The 13,959-nt window shown below is 43.1% G+C and overlaps 3 protein-coding genes across 3 annotated transcripts; all 3 read right to left on the bottom strand.

Annotated features, from left to right (window-relative positions):
* Window positions 1–34: 34 nt before the first annotated feature.
* Window positions 35–3,138, bottom strand: fuz (fuzzy planar cell polarity protein). Its single transcript, XM_086128435.1, has 2 exons — window positions 2,894–3,138; window positions 35–2,235 (listed from the first exon to the last, which is right to left on the bottom strand). The coding sequence occupies exons 1-2, from the start codon at window positions 2,919–2,921 to the stop codon at window positions 905–907; spliced, it is 1,359 nt and encodes a 452-aa protein (XP_085984561.1). The 5' UTR covers window positions 2,922–3,138; the 3' UTR covers window positions 35–904.
* Window positions 3,139–3,522: 384 nt separating this feature from the next.
* On the bottom strand, window positions 3,523–5,326 carry LOC147194757 (guanine nucleotide-binding protein G(I)/G(S)/G(O) subunit gamma-5-like). The gene is made up of 3 exons (XM_086129565.1): window positions 5,154–5,326; window positions 3,819–3,962; window positions 3,523–3,741 (listed from the first exon to the last, which is right to left on the bottom strand). Exons 1-2 carry the CDS (start codon window positions 5,319–5,321, stop codon window positions 3,837–3,839), a joined length of 294 nt encoding a protein of 97 aa, XP_085985691.1. The 5' UTR covers window positions 5,322–5,326; the 3' UTR covers window positions 3,523–3,741; window positions 3,819–3,836.
* A 580-nt stretch (window positions 5,327–5,906) lies between these two features.
* On the bottom strand, window positions 5,907–13,088 carry ssx2ipa (synovial sarcoma, X breakpoint 2 interacting protein a). Its single transcript, XM_086129564.1, has 14 exons — window positions 12,890–13,088; window positions 10,542–10,700; window positions 10,240–10,397; window positions 9,586–9,792; window positions 9,369–9,479; window positions 9,165–9,300; window positions 8,569–8,644; window positions 8,306–8,486; window positions 7,885–8,032; window positions 7,256–7,383; window positions 6,998–7,171; window positions 6,788–6,905; window positions 6,478–6,637; window positions 5,907–6,347 (listed from the first exon to the last, which is right to left on the bottom strand). Exons 2-14 carry the CDS (start codon window positions 10,582–10,584, stop codon window positions 6,200–6,202), a joined length of 1,788 nt encoding a protein of 595 aa, XP_085985690.1. The 5' UTR covers window positions 10,585–10,700; window positions 12,890–13,088; the 3' UTR covers window positions 5,907–6,199.
* Window positions 13,089–13,959: the final 871 nt, after the last annotated feature.

Genomic DNA, 13,959 nt, shown 5'->3' with positions numbered 1-13,959 from the left:
TCAAATGCAAAATAAGCAGAGGGAGATGCTCCTCCTATTTTGGACTCACCCCTTTTTATTCGGATAAAGCTGCTTTGTTGCAGTTCATTTACAGTACATCCTATACGTTGTTATGGCAAAAAAAAAAGTTGTTTTTACTAAATTTGGGTAATAAAAAATAAATAAATGGATTTGAACGGAATAAAATCGGGAAGGGTAACTGACAGTGTTTATGGACAGTGAATGCAATACTATTTAAAAAGCAGTAAAAAAAGGAGTCCATGAATGATTTCACACCTTGTTACCCCTCAAAATAATATTACGTCCAACGTAAATGAAATCGTTTTAATGAATTTATATAGCCCCTTTCAAGGGGACCAGGTATTCTTGATAATAATATATATTTTTATATTAATTGTAACATGTATGTATGTTAAAATAAATCTTACAAATATAACAGAACAAATACCGCTGGGATAACACTTGTGTCTAAAATAAATAACATGTTAGCATTAACTAATTTATGAATCATTCAGCGTTTCTGTGACCATTCCAAATATGTCATATGATGTCAACAAGGACAAACTACAAGAAATAGAACGCATCACATTGTTAAATTTCTTTCTTATATTCGAAATGCAGAAAAAAATAAAACACATACTGTAGTTGCATCTTTAACCTAATACTTGTCATATGGCTTCATATAGCATATACAGCTCCTGAAGATCTCTCCATCTAATCAACACAGTTAATTGAAAATATCTCTGAGCAATAATGTCTTTGAATCGGAGCCCATTGTTGCAAGCAGCAAGTCAAATGTGGTAGCCATTTTGGTAAGTGGGCCATGAAGTGTAAAAAGGGGGTAACAATGGTCGTAAATCAAGTTAGGACTTTTAACCCTTGGGGGAGGTCAGAAATAAGGTCATTAGAAACCAGTAGCAGCAATAATACTTGAGAGAGTTTGTGCAGCAATGGTGTTCAGGGCAAATGTTGGCGCCGTCAGTGGCGTTAGCAGGAAGAGTTGATGCTGCGGAGTCTGCAGCGCGAAACTTTTACACTCATCTGTGACCACATAGCACTTCAGTGGCTGGTGGGAGAATCCATTTACAAAGTCCTCTGTGTTTCCTTGGTGGGTGCCCCCCTCCTCCTCCGTGGTGCCCTCCGCTTCCTCCTGCTTGAAATAGCGCGTCATGCAGAAAATGTAGAAGTGCTTCAGCAGCTCCCAGCAGCGAGCCTCAGAGGGTGAGGGTGGGTCCCTTTGGGGGTAGGCGCACGAGGGGGCGGGCACGCAGGAAACGGAGCGGTGGTTTTCGCGGTTGATGAGTAGGAGGGCCAGGACGTCAGGCCGTAAGGTGACGGATGAGGGAAGGCAGCGTTCTCCTAAGGCGAGGCAGTCTCTCAGAATGTCCACTAGGGGTGACCAGAAGCGGCCCACCAGGGTGGTTTCAGCACCGTGCAGGGAGGGTGTAGGGCCGCACAGCACGCACACGTCAGCCCCGGGGAGCAGCTGGAAGCGAAGGAGACGGTGAGCCACTGTAGGGCTGCCCTGCGGGAGGAACACTGGGTAGTCACAAGAGGCGGCGCCGGAATCAGAAAGGGCTCGCATTACAGCTGAGAGCAGGACTATTTCCTGAGGGGCCAGGCGCCACCACATCTCTGTGGCGGCGGCGACCCGCCCATGGATCAGGAGGCAGCCGAACTCGCTGTCGGCGGCTTTGGCAAAGCTCCGCACGGCCTCCTGGACGGGGACTGGCTGTGGGGGCAGCAGACAGTCAGCGCAGTGTGTCAGGTGGCCCAGGATGCCTGGGCGCCGCTCTTCCAGCAGCTCATCGACGAGGCTGAAGCAAGAGCGCAGGTCCCTCTTCAGTCGCTCCAAGTTCTTGGCGTTAACCAGCTCATCCTGGCCCAGCACCATCACCATGCAGTTCCACACGTTCTCCAGGAGGCGCTGGAGATGCAGGCGCTCCCCTTTGCTGATGTCCACACCCTGGCCTGCCTGCTGGCTCGCATTCACAGCGATGAGCATCACACTGTCCTGGAAAACTCGCCACACCACTCTCCCGCCGCCCTCGGTCTCGCAGCTGGACAACATCACCCCTTGTCCACTTCCAAACATGTGAACGCCATTCAGGGACCCAATGATTGAAAAGGGGAGTTGTCTGGAGGCCCCCCTTGTGAATAGGGGAACCCCACTGCTGGCCGTGAGGCACACAAGCTGTATGGACCCCTCCTGGAACATCATGCTAGGGCAGGACTCTAACTTTGCCACAAAGAAACAGACACAACAGTGTGATGGAAAATTCCAATAGAAAAGGAAGAAATACGCCTAATGCTCATACCAATGTTTAACGTTTCAACCCAAATTTAAAAAAAAGAAAAACATCGAATTCAAGCAAATAAAATATTTATCCTTTGTCGCCATTTGAAGAGCGCTACTTCCACTGACAACATATCTACAAACAGAGTTTACAAAAACCGTGTTGCCAGTTTTACGATTTGGTGATTGTTGTTTGTTTCTTTTTTTTTGTGCGACTTTTACAGCCCTTCGAATGGCCCGCAATAAAGAAAAAGAAGAAAAAAAGTCTCATTGGCTTCTGAATTAAAATAACATAAATCGCTTGCAAAATCAGATTTGTGCGATTAGTAATATTTTATTTCAAGCCCATATCGCCCGGCCCTCCATCATGCTTTGTTTGATTTCATTTTGGTACGTAATGACAGTCATGCAGCTTAAGCATGCTAGCTCGCTACTCGTTGGCAGATGAGCCGTAGCATCGGCTGCTACGAGCATTAAACTATTTACAGATATCAAATTATAACTACCATGCAGCAAAGGTGAACTTGTTTTTTTTCTCTCCACTAACAGCTTTTAGTTATGGTAAACGAAGATCCTGGGTGAAGGGAAACCGGTTACCGTCGTTTCCACAGCAACGCGGTCCCATGATTCATTTCTTCGACCGGCGTCGGGGGAGAGCGTTTCATTGTGGCCGGGTCAAAAGCAGCCTTTTGCGGTACCCTCGTTGTCACGCTGCCGCCTGGAAACGCACGACAGTCGACAGACCGCACTTCGGTTCCTCGCGTAAACGCTCCAGTGTGCGCGCGTGTATTTTAGCGTGTTCCTCTTTTTTTATTACCCCCCACCCCCCCAAACGGATGGCATCAGTGCTCTTCGTCTACTAATTCTTCTTCTACTAGTGATACGCGTTCGTCTCTTAAGGCGGTTGGCTGATGTGTCAGCGCCATCATCTGGTCTGGCAAGAGAGTGAATCTGGGGTTCAACTGATTTACGAAGACAAACACAATGGAAATGAAATTAAAAACACATCAAATCGCTTTTAGAAATGTTAGTTGTCAAATATGTTACCCGTTTATGTAAATCGATACAGGAACGGACGGTTGTCTTAAAAAAAGAAAAGGCTTGATCCCCTCTGAGCCTTAATACATTAACAGAAATCATGAGTTTGGAGTAACAAAGAATGTTTTTATTCATTAAATACAAAAAAGTCCAGAAGAGTGATGACTAAAATAGAATAGAAAAGGCACAATTAATTAAAAACCCACACTGTGCCATGAAAAATAAAACTGCTTCCTTTCATCGTCTTCTTTTGCTGTGGCTGAAAATAGATGGTTGTCTTCTCTGACATGTTTCCGATGTATAATACACTCAAGAGAACACCCCCCCGCCCCCGGTGGCAGTTTTAATGGCTTGGCATGAGGAGCAGTGTTGAGGTCGACGTTTCCCTGTAGCATCAAAATAAACGCCTGTAAGGGAATCCGGAGCAGAGATTAGATCTGGAATCCAAAAGAAGACAGTGATGTGGGTCGAGGTGCACACTCACCAAATGAACGCGGCGAATTCACAAGAAAGAGCAGACCTTCTGTGGCCTGAATGGGTTGGTGCTGGATGATACGCCAGTGAGCAAGGGGTCTTGCATGGCGTTCTGCATGCAGAACTGCTGGAGGTCCGCAGCTGCTTGGGACACCTCGGGAGCAAAAAGACACATTTAACAATGTCCTATAGGAAGATAAAAGTAGCTCTGTTTAAACAATGGGGGGAAAAACTCTTGTTTACCGTTAAACCACACAAAAACTAAACTGAATTAATTACCCACATTGTGCATTTGAAACACCCATGTCACTTGAACTTTGGATATTCAGCTCACTTAGTGCTAACGCATTATGTTAAATACCATAGAGGGGAAAACAATTAGCATCTGTGTTGTGACCGCCCTCACGAAAATAGGTCTGTATGTACTTTTCCTGCCCCAAAGTGGCCACGGCGCAACACACACTAGAAGGAGCAGACAGTGATTTTACCATGACGCACAACATTTTAAATTCATTACAGTCTAATTATGTTACTGTGTATTTTATTAAGTACACAAAAGTGCTGCTTTTTTTATTAAAAGATATGCCACTTAAATGTTGTATCTTCTGAGAGGCCGGAACACAATGGTATTTGCGGGGGGTTTCCTAAGAGGAAAGAGTGATTTGAGCGCTTTTATTTACAAGCGCGATAATAGGATGAACTTATCTCGCAAGTCAATCTTTATCTTTACGTTTATTGTTAAAGATAAAATGAGTGAATGTACCACTCTTTGGTGACATATGCAGCTTTGACTTCACGCTTCAACCAGATGTCGGTAATGTTGCTGTCACTGTCGTCAGAAAGCTCAGAATCTGTTTCTGCGAAATTTGAAGGAAAGCCGGATTGCTTCACGAAGCGTCACTCGCCCATTTCCAAGTAGATGACACCCAGAAGGCTTTAGCTTAAATTAAATATTGGTTTTGCAATTAAATCGAACTCATAATAATACCTAATACTGTAGTCTGTCAACTGTGTTCAACAAATTCAAATTGTATTTATTTTATTTTTACAACGAATTGGCTTGGGAGTCACTTCTTTTTTAGCTTTTTCTCCCAAGTTTCGTTCAGATACCAAAAGAATAAATAAAAATCATTTTAACCTCGTGTAGAGGTTGTATATTTGACTTCAACGAGAACATGACATGACAAGAGTTAAATCCTAAACTTCCCCTTCTTTGACAAACAACGCCCAAGTCTGCGTGCCGGCTGAGTAATGGCTATCTGTTGAGAGGCTAACGCTAATGCTAGCACAGTGTAGGTAACGGTCAAGACAATCGGCCCGGAAAACAGTCCAATTTGCTCGTTACCTTCACTCTGTTTATGCTCGCCTCGAAGCGCAGCTGCTGTACGACCTTTTTCATGGCTACAAGGTTGTTGGAACTCGACATTGTCGCTGTTATTTTTCGGCTAGTCGCGCGGTGCTGCGAGGCTTCGTTTCTGGCTGGGCTTGGGATGGAGGAGACGAACGGAACCATTCGATGACAACTTCCCGTTTGGGTTGGGGGCTGCAGTGCGCGTTATGGACGCTCAGGGGCGGCTAGAAACAAGAATGTTGAAGACCGTGAAGTGAATTCAAAGATTTGTTTCTAAATACATTCTATATATTTGAAGATGATTGTTGAAAAAAGGTGCAAAGACTCAGAACAATGTAGTGCTGAATTCTTGAGATAATTCACCATGAAAGTTGTCCGTATTTTTGGGGCGTGGCGAAGACCAATCAGTGACACTTGGGATTCCTGGCATCAGTGTGAAAATGAATGAGACAATTGGTAGTTTTGATGAGAAATCTTTTTTCCCATCCATTCCACTGACAATTCCTCTTCAATTTCCACAAGATTTAACAACTTTTCTTTCCTGAATCAAGTTAACGTGTGCTGTGAGAACATGCAATAGTCCATTATTGACCAAATATAACATGGGAGCTCTACAAATTAAAAGGCAGTCGAATCACGACAGGCATTTCAATTACGGTACTTGATTGCTCGGGGAAGTTGTCGATGAGGGGGTGCAGCATAGGGGGTGGGCGTGGGGGGGGAAAAAAGTACAATGTCTCCATTAACTAAAATTTATATTATTTATTAGTAAACAACAGATATTACACAAGTAAAATAATTAAATCTCACAGACATTTAAGTGAAACAGGCCTTCAATTTAATGAGTGAAAAAAAAGTTGTCATAGCAGTACTTGGTAAAATTCTCTGACTTTCTTCTTTCAGCGCTTCATTTTTTTTTTTAAAGTGCTTGCTTATTCATTTGGTGACTGATCGTATACTTGTTCAAAATGTATATATATATAAATAAGAGTTTATCAACCACATTGAAAGGAAGGAGGCACATGGATTGATTGGGTCTTTTAGTTGAGGCTGTTCTCATCATCTCTGAGCGAGAAGATACTTAAGTCTTCACTGGAGACTCCGTTTTTGGCCATAACCCGTGAGTCTCTGTCATCCGTGGTGCTGCAGGTCTCCCGCAAGCGTCCTCGATATGAGCACCCGGAGGAACTGAAACGGTGTCAAGAATTATTAGTGTGCATGGAAATTAATTTTAATTCCTGCGGGAATCTTCTGGATATTTCTCTTGGCATGAAGTATAATTAGAGTGTAGCTCTGTTGTTGATAAATGACAGTGTACCTGGTGTCTGGAATAGGGCGGAATGTCCGGTCAAGTTTGTTTGAGGATGGTACCGCGGTGCTTTGAGAAGGAGCTGGTTTAGGATTCGAGAACGATGAATAGTTTGGGAATTTGGAGGAAAGGCTTTTTGCAGAAGACTTCCTTGACTCTGGCTCACTACCTAAAATGTAATAAAATACAGAACATTAATCACATTTTAAACTAGCAAACGAGGCTATTGATATTGCATTTGCCTGAATTATGTAATCCAGATTCATACAAAAAAAAATCACTTGCTTTGGTATATTATGCATGATTACAAAACACTTACTGATCGATAAGGCACTATAACCATCAGGCGAGGAGCATCTACTATGGTTGGCAAAGGGCGTCATGTTTAAAAACTGACTCTTCAGCCATGATGCACGATCCTCCTCAAAAGCCTTTTTCTGCAGGAGGGATGCAACGACAATTAAAATCTGGACCATACATTTGAAATATGTCTTCAGTAAAAACAATGAAAGTGAAGCATTTGGCTTACTTCTCGACCGAGGTGGATGGCGGCCTCGGTAAAGTACTTTCTCTCCCTCTCAAAGTTCCTTTTCTGCTCCTCAAAGAGCCTCCACTCTTCCTTGAGCCGCTCCTTCTCTTCCAGGGTGTAGCAGTCACGAAGGAATTCGGCTGTCTCGTCGTCGAATGATGCGTGCGGTTGTTGCTGCCAAACACCCAGAGACAGACGCGAACACGATTGACAGCTTCTGTGTTTCTACTGCTTACAATCTTTTATAACAAGACTGACCTGGAGGAGTTGTTGCTGCGTGTGAATGAACTCCTTGCACTGCTGCACTTCGCGCCTCATCCTCTCCATCTCGTCCTCGTGGGTTTCCCTCGGGATCAACTCCTTACTCGACTCCACATGATTTTGAACTTGGAGGGGGTAAAAAAAAAAAAAAAACATCAAAATATGATGATTTAAATTAGAGCGTACTCATCAAGGGGGAACAAAATGAAAAGTTAGGCCTCAAAAATCACTTCACAAATCTGTTGGGGTTTTTTTTTTGTTTATTTTGTAATCTGTGATGGCAAAACAGATGGTATCAGTGATAGCAAAAAGGCATGTCCAGCAGTATCAATAAAACACAACTTTGCTCTAAAGACACATTTTTCTTTGCCAAAGGGGGAGTCATTTCACTGTGGACTGATGAACTTCTTTTTATACTTTTATGACAGGAAGGAATGTTAACTAAGAGCTTACCTGTGTAGTTAAATACTTTATGATGGTTTGAGCCTCAAATAAATAAATTCACTTCACATTAGTTTCAGTGGGGAAAAAATACCTTCAAATTTAGAACAACTTGTAAGTTAACAATCTTTACAATACACATTGTGTGTGACTGTTGTGTTTTGGTTATCGTATGTGTCTCATACCTTGGTGGTCCAACTTCTCCATGTGGCTCTTCACTTTCCTCCACTGCTGGCGAATGCTGTTGGTGAGCTGCTCCCTCGCTGGGTCACATGAAGGGTCGAGTAGTTCTCTGCTGGTGTTGCCCGTCGTCTCCTCCCCATCAGAATCCAACTGGACAAAAAAAAAAAACAATAACAAAAAACAAATAAGCTAATAATTAGCATAGCTTCTTTCATTTCTTTATACAGTAGTTTGTCCATCTGGCTGGCCGGTGGCTCTGGGCCTCCCAGGTCAATTTTAGTACGACAACAAACATTTGGATTTGGGGAGGAGACTCATGATTGTCACTTCTGGGTATTGGCTATCTGGAGAACATCATTTGTGGGGTCTCTAACATTATAAAATTTAGTGCAGATTCAGTAACAATTTTTGTGCCACATCTACCCTCTCCTGGCTGTCATCAGTGCTTGCTCCTCTGCACGGCGCGTTGTGTGGACTCAGCAAGTGTATCATTTCCTTTTTCATCTGCTGAAGGATCTTCTTCAGCTCTGCATTCTCCAGCATAAGCGACTGCTGGCTGGCCTCGTATTCACGCAACATGGACTTGTACATCTGCTCTGCGTGGCTGCACAAAGTGAAGACATATACAGATATTTACAGATTCCTCGAATCCAGTCAAAATGTCACAAGATAGTTCCTCCCCATACCTGGCTGCGACTTTGGTTGTTTTCCAGTGGCTCCTTTTGCCGTCTGCTCGTCCAAGGCAGTTTAGCACGTCGATAGCTATTGGGACACATACATCTTGCAGTTAAGAGCAGGAAGTATCTAAGGACATTAATCTTAGCAAAGCAAGAGAGTTATTGGCTAACATTAGCCCCTTTCACACTGCCATCCTGTAAACGAGTGCATCAGAGACCTAACAGAGCCAGCATTCAAACTGAACTAGCTGAAGCAGGACATTGTGCCTTTTGAAAGCTTTTGTGGCTTCCTGCATTAAGATAACCATACAAGTGACGAAGAACACAAAAGCGGCGTGAGTCGCGAGTCTCTGGTGTTATATTTCACAAGCTCCTTACACAATGGGAACATTGCACCCGAGATACTACCGCCAAAGTTTGAAAATTCCCACGTCGATTTTGACCCAATCTGCAATTTAGCATCACGGTTCATTTGGACGAATTGGCTAGTAGCAAAAATGGCTGACTTCACGTTAACGTTCAAGCATGGGTCCTTGAGATTTTTTTTTTTTGTGTGTGTCCTGTTACAATATACGAAAACACAACATACAAAGTAATGTAGTCACCCAGTTTTTTATCTCTTCTATCCACAAGGAGCTGACTGAGGCGCTCCTTGAGCTTGGCCAACTCTCTCTCTTTCCTCTTGCCGTCATGGCTGTACTGCGATGCACGGCTAGCAACTATACTCTGGAGCTTCTGAACCTGCAGTTACAGCATTCGTCAGTTTCGGAAAAGGTGACAAATAAGCGTGTGGCTAGCGGGTCATCTACCTCATCTTTCTCCGTCTTTAGGCAGCTTTGCAGAGTCTTGATTTTGAGTTGGAGCTGCCTTTCTGTCTCATGTAAACCCGATTTCTCTCGAATGGATAGCTCAAGTTGATCCTGGCGAAAAGCATGACGATTATGGCTTGACTAATTCCAAGAATTGAGGTGTAATATGCTTTAAATAGACACAGAGGACCAGGGAGACCCCTGCTGACACACTTGCCCTCAGCCGTGAATTGCTCATCTGCATGTGATCCAAAGTGCTGGACTTCTTGAGCTGCTCTCTCTCGAGCTCCTCTAAAGTGGCCATGGTGTGCCTGTGGACCTGCAGCAGCTCAAAGGCTGCGTTCAAAGCGGGCACCGCACTCAGGCCGGCCGGCCCTGCTGAGCTTTGCTCCATGTATGAGGAGAGACCCAGAGAGGAAAGCTCCTACATGGGGAGGGATAGTGGTCAAATCAAAGCAACAATACAAAGCTGGTCTTTCGAGTGACAATGTGTATTATTATCTTTGTTTCGCAGTGGTGTACAACTGAACTGTAACATATTCAACTGAGATGGTTACTAATGTCTTTTTTTTTTTTAATTCTGATGATGGTAGATGTAAAATTTCTTCTCGTCTTGGCGACGCATCAATGTAGAATTTACCTTTTAATTGTTTGCATTAAACATACAAATAGTTGGGTCTCTGGCCACACATCAAACTAAGTCAATCTTTCATTGCATGCATATTTCTGATACGCGTCTGAGCAAGCCCTTCTGAATTCTGCAGAACGTTACTGCCTAATCCTTACCTTGAAGGCGAAATCAAGGCAAATGTTTTCTTGATACCACTGCAAACTTTTTCCACAACAATTCATTCGGCTTTTGTCATTGTACCTGATTGATGTAGGAGACGCACTGTGAGATGTTGTCATCTGTGCAAAAGACATGGAGTGGATTGTGACAGTTCCTGGACATGGGCTGCAGTGACACAAGGTTGTTCTGTCTTGACGGGGACATCGTCACATGTGATATGCTGGAGATCTCATAGGTTCCTGATCATGAAAGAAATCCCAAAATGACATTAAATCTGGAGTGCGAAGTAGGCTGCTGTTCTAAATCGAGAGCACAAATCTGGGTCACCTACCCAGTTAAGATAACAATGAAAAAAAAACAAGGGTTCAGAAGAGGAAAATTACCCGTAGAAGTGTCTCCTGGCATGGTTGTCCACCATTCTCCCATATCACAGACGCATGAGGGCACAAGGATGCCAGGGCACAAGTTATTGGCCACAGGGAATTAGCAGTCAGTTGGTGGATCACAAGATCCCGCCGGACACTCGATGATGTAGCATTAAGCTGTGAGATAGAGACAACGGATAAGCTGGACGAAAGTATTGCCCACACCAGCTTAAATGGCAGATGTGCACTAGACAGGGAGTGATTGGAATTTTAAAGTCAGAAAAAAAAATTGCAGACACAAGGCAGCGGATTAACAGAAAAACATTAATTTAGGAAAAGATAAGATAAGAAAACCTTTATTAGTCTCGCAATGGAGAAATTCCAGATTCACAGCAGCAAAGTTATGAAAGGAAGAAGTAGAACAACAAAATATAGGAGCTGCTGGAAACACAACACAACACATAGGACACAGACAGTCGTGCAATCTTCACCGCTTTTCTGCATACACTTTGTTCTCTGAAGCGGTTATAGATGAAAGGGGAGAGGATCAAAGTGTCCTTTCACCAGTGGATCAGAGACGTCATGCTGAAAATGTGCACACGTCTGCTACAAGCTAAGTTTTGAAAGCAAACACGAAGCTGTAGCGTCCATTGATGAAAAAGAGATTGGCTCACATCTCCTGTCCCATGTAAATCCACTTCAATTCCAAGCCGCGACTCCCAGTTCCAACCATCCATTTTCAGTAACGCTTACCCTCCTTTGGGAAACTGGAGCCTATCCCAGTTGAGTTTGTGTGAGAGGTAGTAAGCCTATACACCCAAGACTGATCACCAGCAAAATCATGGGGCACATTTCGACAAACAAGGATTCACACTTACCAATCTAATATGCATTTTTTTTCAAATATGGAAGAAGCCCACCATAAGTGGGGAAAACCAGGAAGAACATGAAACCGCCACACAGGGAAGCGGAAAGCAAGATTTGAACCAAGACCATCAAAACTGTGATGCAGACGTGCTCACCACTAGTCACTGCGCTACCACAGTAAGTATTTTTTTCATACCCTCCCTTCAGGGTATAATTAGGAGGCCTTAAAACACGTTATACCAGTTATCTACTCCCTCCGTTTTATTGCTAAACCTGTCCTCACATGCTGTCCAGAGCGACGTGCTGCGGAATAATAGGGGGGGGGGGGGTGGACGATCAATAATACTTATCACCGTTTTAAAAGCAAACAATGGCAAGCAGACCCATTATACCGCATGGTGTTTTCCTGTGGAATTGACATTTTTATACAAATACGGGCAAATGAGTGTGCGAATGTAGCAGGATGAGCTGTCATCTCTGCTAATTACAAGGATGGTGCCCAGCCAATCAGCATACTTGATCACATTATAAATGCAAGAGCTGGCTGCCCGATTATCCTCTTGCTTTTTGCCTCTGATGCCCCGCCCATCTTCTCACCTGAGTGATGGGTAAACCAAAGCCTCGTGTATCTGCACCAGTCACTTCTAATGCTTATTTAACAGATAGATGTGTGTACCTGCTTAGAAACAGAAAGTGTCCTATGTTCAAGGGAAGAACCGGTTTCGGGTTGACTGAATGGATTGGATAGAAGTACGTCTCATGCTTTTGTATTTTTGTTATACGAACCCGAGTGCCTTGTTAATGAAATTGCCTGGGTGGCGTTGCCTTCTCTGGATGGTATTCAAGTTGAAAATCAAACCTCAATTCCACACGAAGAAGAATATTATATATATATCACACACACACACACACACACAACTCAGTTATCTCTCATAGACAGACAGCCGGGAAACACCCAAACGCACCGTAATCGAGCCTCACCTGGCAAAAGCGCTGACGTCGGGCAAGCTTCGATTTACAGTAAATTTAGAAAAGTAACATGACACCAAACACTGAATGGCACAAAAGTGCAAATAATCGAAAGTATTTGAGTTATGTAACGCAAGACGAATGACTTAAAATCCTGACATATTTTCATATCATGTGCACGCTTTGACAAGCCCAAGGTTATAAGGCAGAGAGCTCTTCAATCGTGTTCCTCGGGGGCAAGTTTACTGTATGTTTTCCCATGACTCCCTGCTGCAACAGTCCTGATTCAATTGATCAGCATCGTTATCCAGTTTCGGCAGACTTTGCTGAGTATCTGATCATTTGAATCAATTGTGTTGCAACAGGGAAGAATGGGATTAAGTCCTCTGTTATAAAGCGCCAGAATAGTGAGAAAACACGAGTCATTGTGAAAATAACGCAAAATATGTACACACAAATTTAACAAAATCAGAGTTTTAACCATATAGTTTGAGCAAAATACAGCAAAATGTCACACAAATCGCACTTACCACTTGTTGGGGTAAAATGGGTCAACAATTGGGACAAGGAACCGAAGTCGTTTGAAACGAAATAATGGACTAAGCCGACTTTATTCCTTAAACTGTCAAAAGACAACCAAATAATGTTACTCTTAAAGGTGGTGATCGAGGAGAACTGAGCAAAAGTAAAGCAAACACATGGAATGTTTTTGAAGTCTCGAGACAGATAGCCCCGAGCCAAACACTAATATTATTGGAGGAGCTGTTGCCACGCGACCAGTGCGCGAGCTGCTCATTGGTTAGAAGGATGACGTAAGAATGGGCATCAGGTGCAATGCGATGCAATGACGTCAGGTAGAAAAGAGTGATACCACTCATTTTAAAAAATTTAAAGTTAGAGCTATGATTTTACAGCACATACATTTGCACATCGGATTTCAGAGCACAGCAGGGCAGGTGGGTAGTCCCCCAAGACTAACAAACATATGGAGCACTCAGCAGCAGCCTCATTATAGAGCTGCCTCTAATCTAAATATTATATTTGGAACAAAATACATATAATAAGACTTTTAATACATTACTTAATTTAAGGGAACCATTGTAATCCACCAAATTACACGAAAATTATTAGCAATCAAATATTTAGCTTGATTATATTTTATTATTCGTTTAATCCATTACAGATAACAATTTGTAACAGCTGACTTTTCGGCCTTTTGGGGTATCTAATTGGTTATATGTTTAGGAGAAATGTAATATTCTATCATTCTCAATTAACATAGCATGTAAACTTGTTTCAGGACCGCAGTCAAGATTGATATAACAGCGTTCTCTGCTGGACAATTATAGATTTGGTATTTTTCACGATGCCTTATATCAGAAGGGACCAACAATTCATAATTCCGTGATTTTTCATGGCTGAAGAAGGTTGCAGGTCACACCATCTATAGGGATGGCTCCAGGGGTTTTTTCCCCCTCCAAGGGTTAAAGAAGGGCTTGACTAAAGGAGGGCTGAGAAAATTAGCTTCAAATATATTTAGAGAATCAAATGGGGTGACACAGACTTCTGATGGAATTCGAGCATGCCTCTTTCCCCTAAA

The sequence above is a fragment of the Hippocampus guttulatus genome, chromosome 14 (assembly GCF_054856545.1).
Source record: "Hippocampus guttulatus isolate MCC_2025c chromosome 14, RoL_Hgut_1.0, whole genome shotgun sequence".
NCBI lineage: Eukaryota > Metazoa > Chordata > Actinopteri > Syngnathiformes > Syngnathidae > Hippocampus > Hippocampus guttulatus.
Note: the sequence above shows the minus strand (reverse complement) of the source record. Positions and strands in the feature narration are given on the sequence as shown.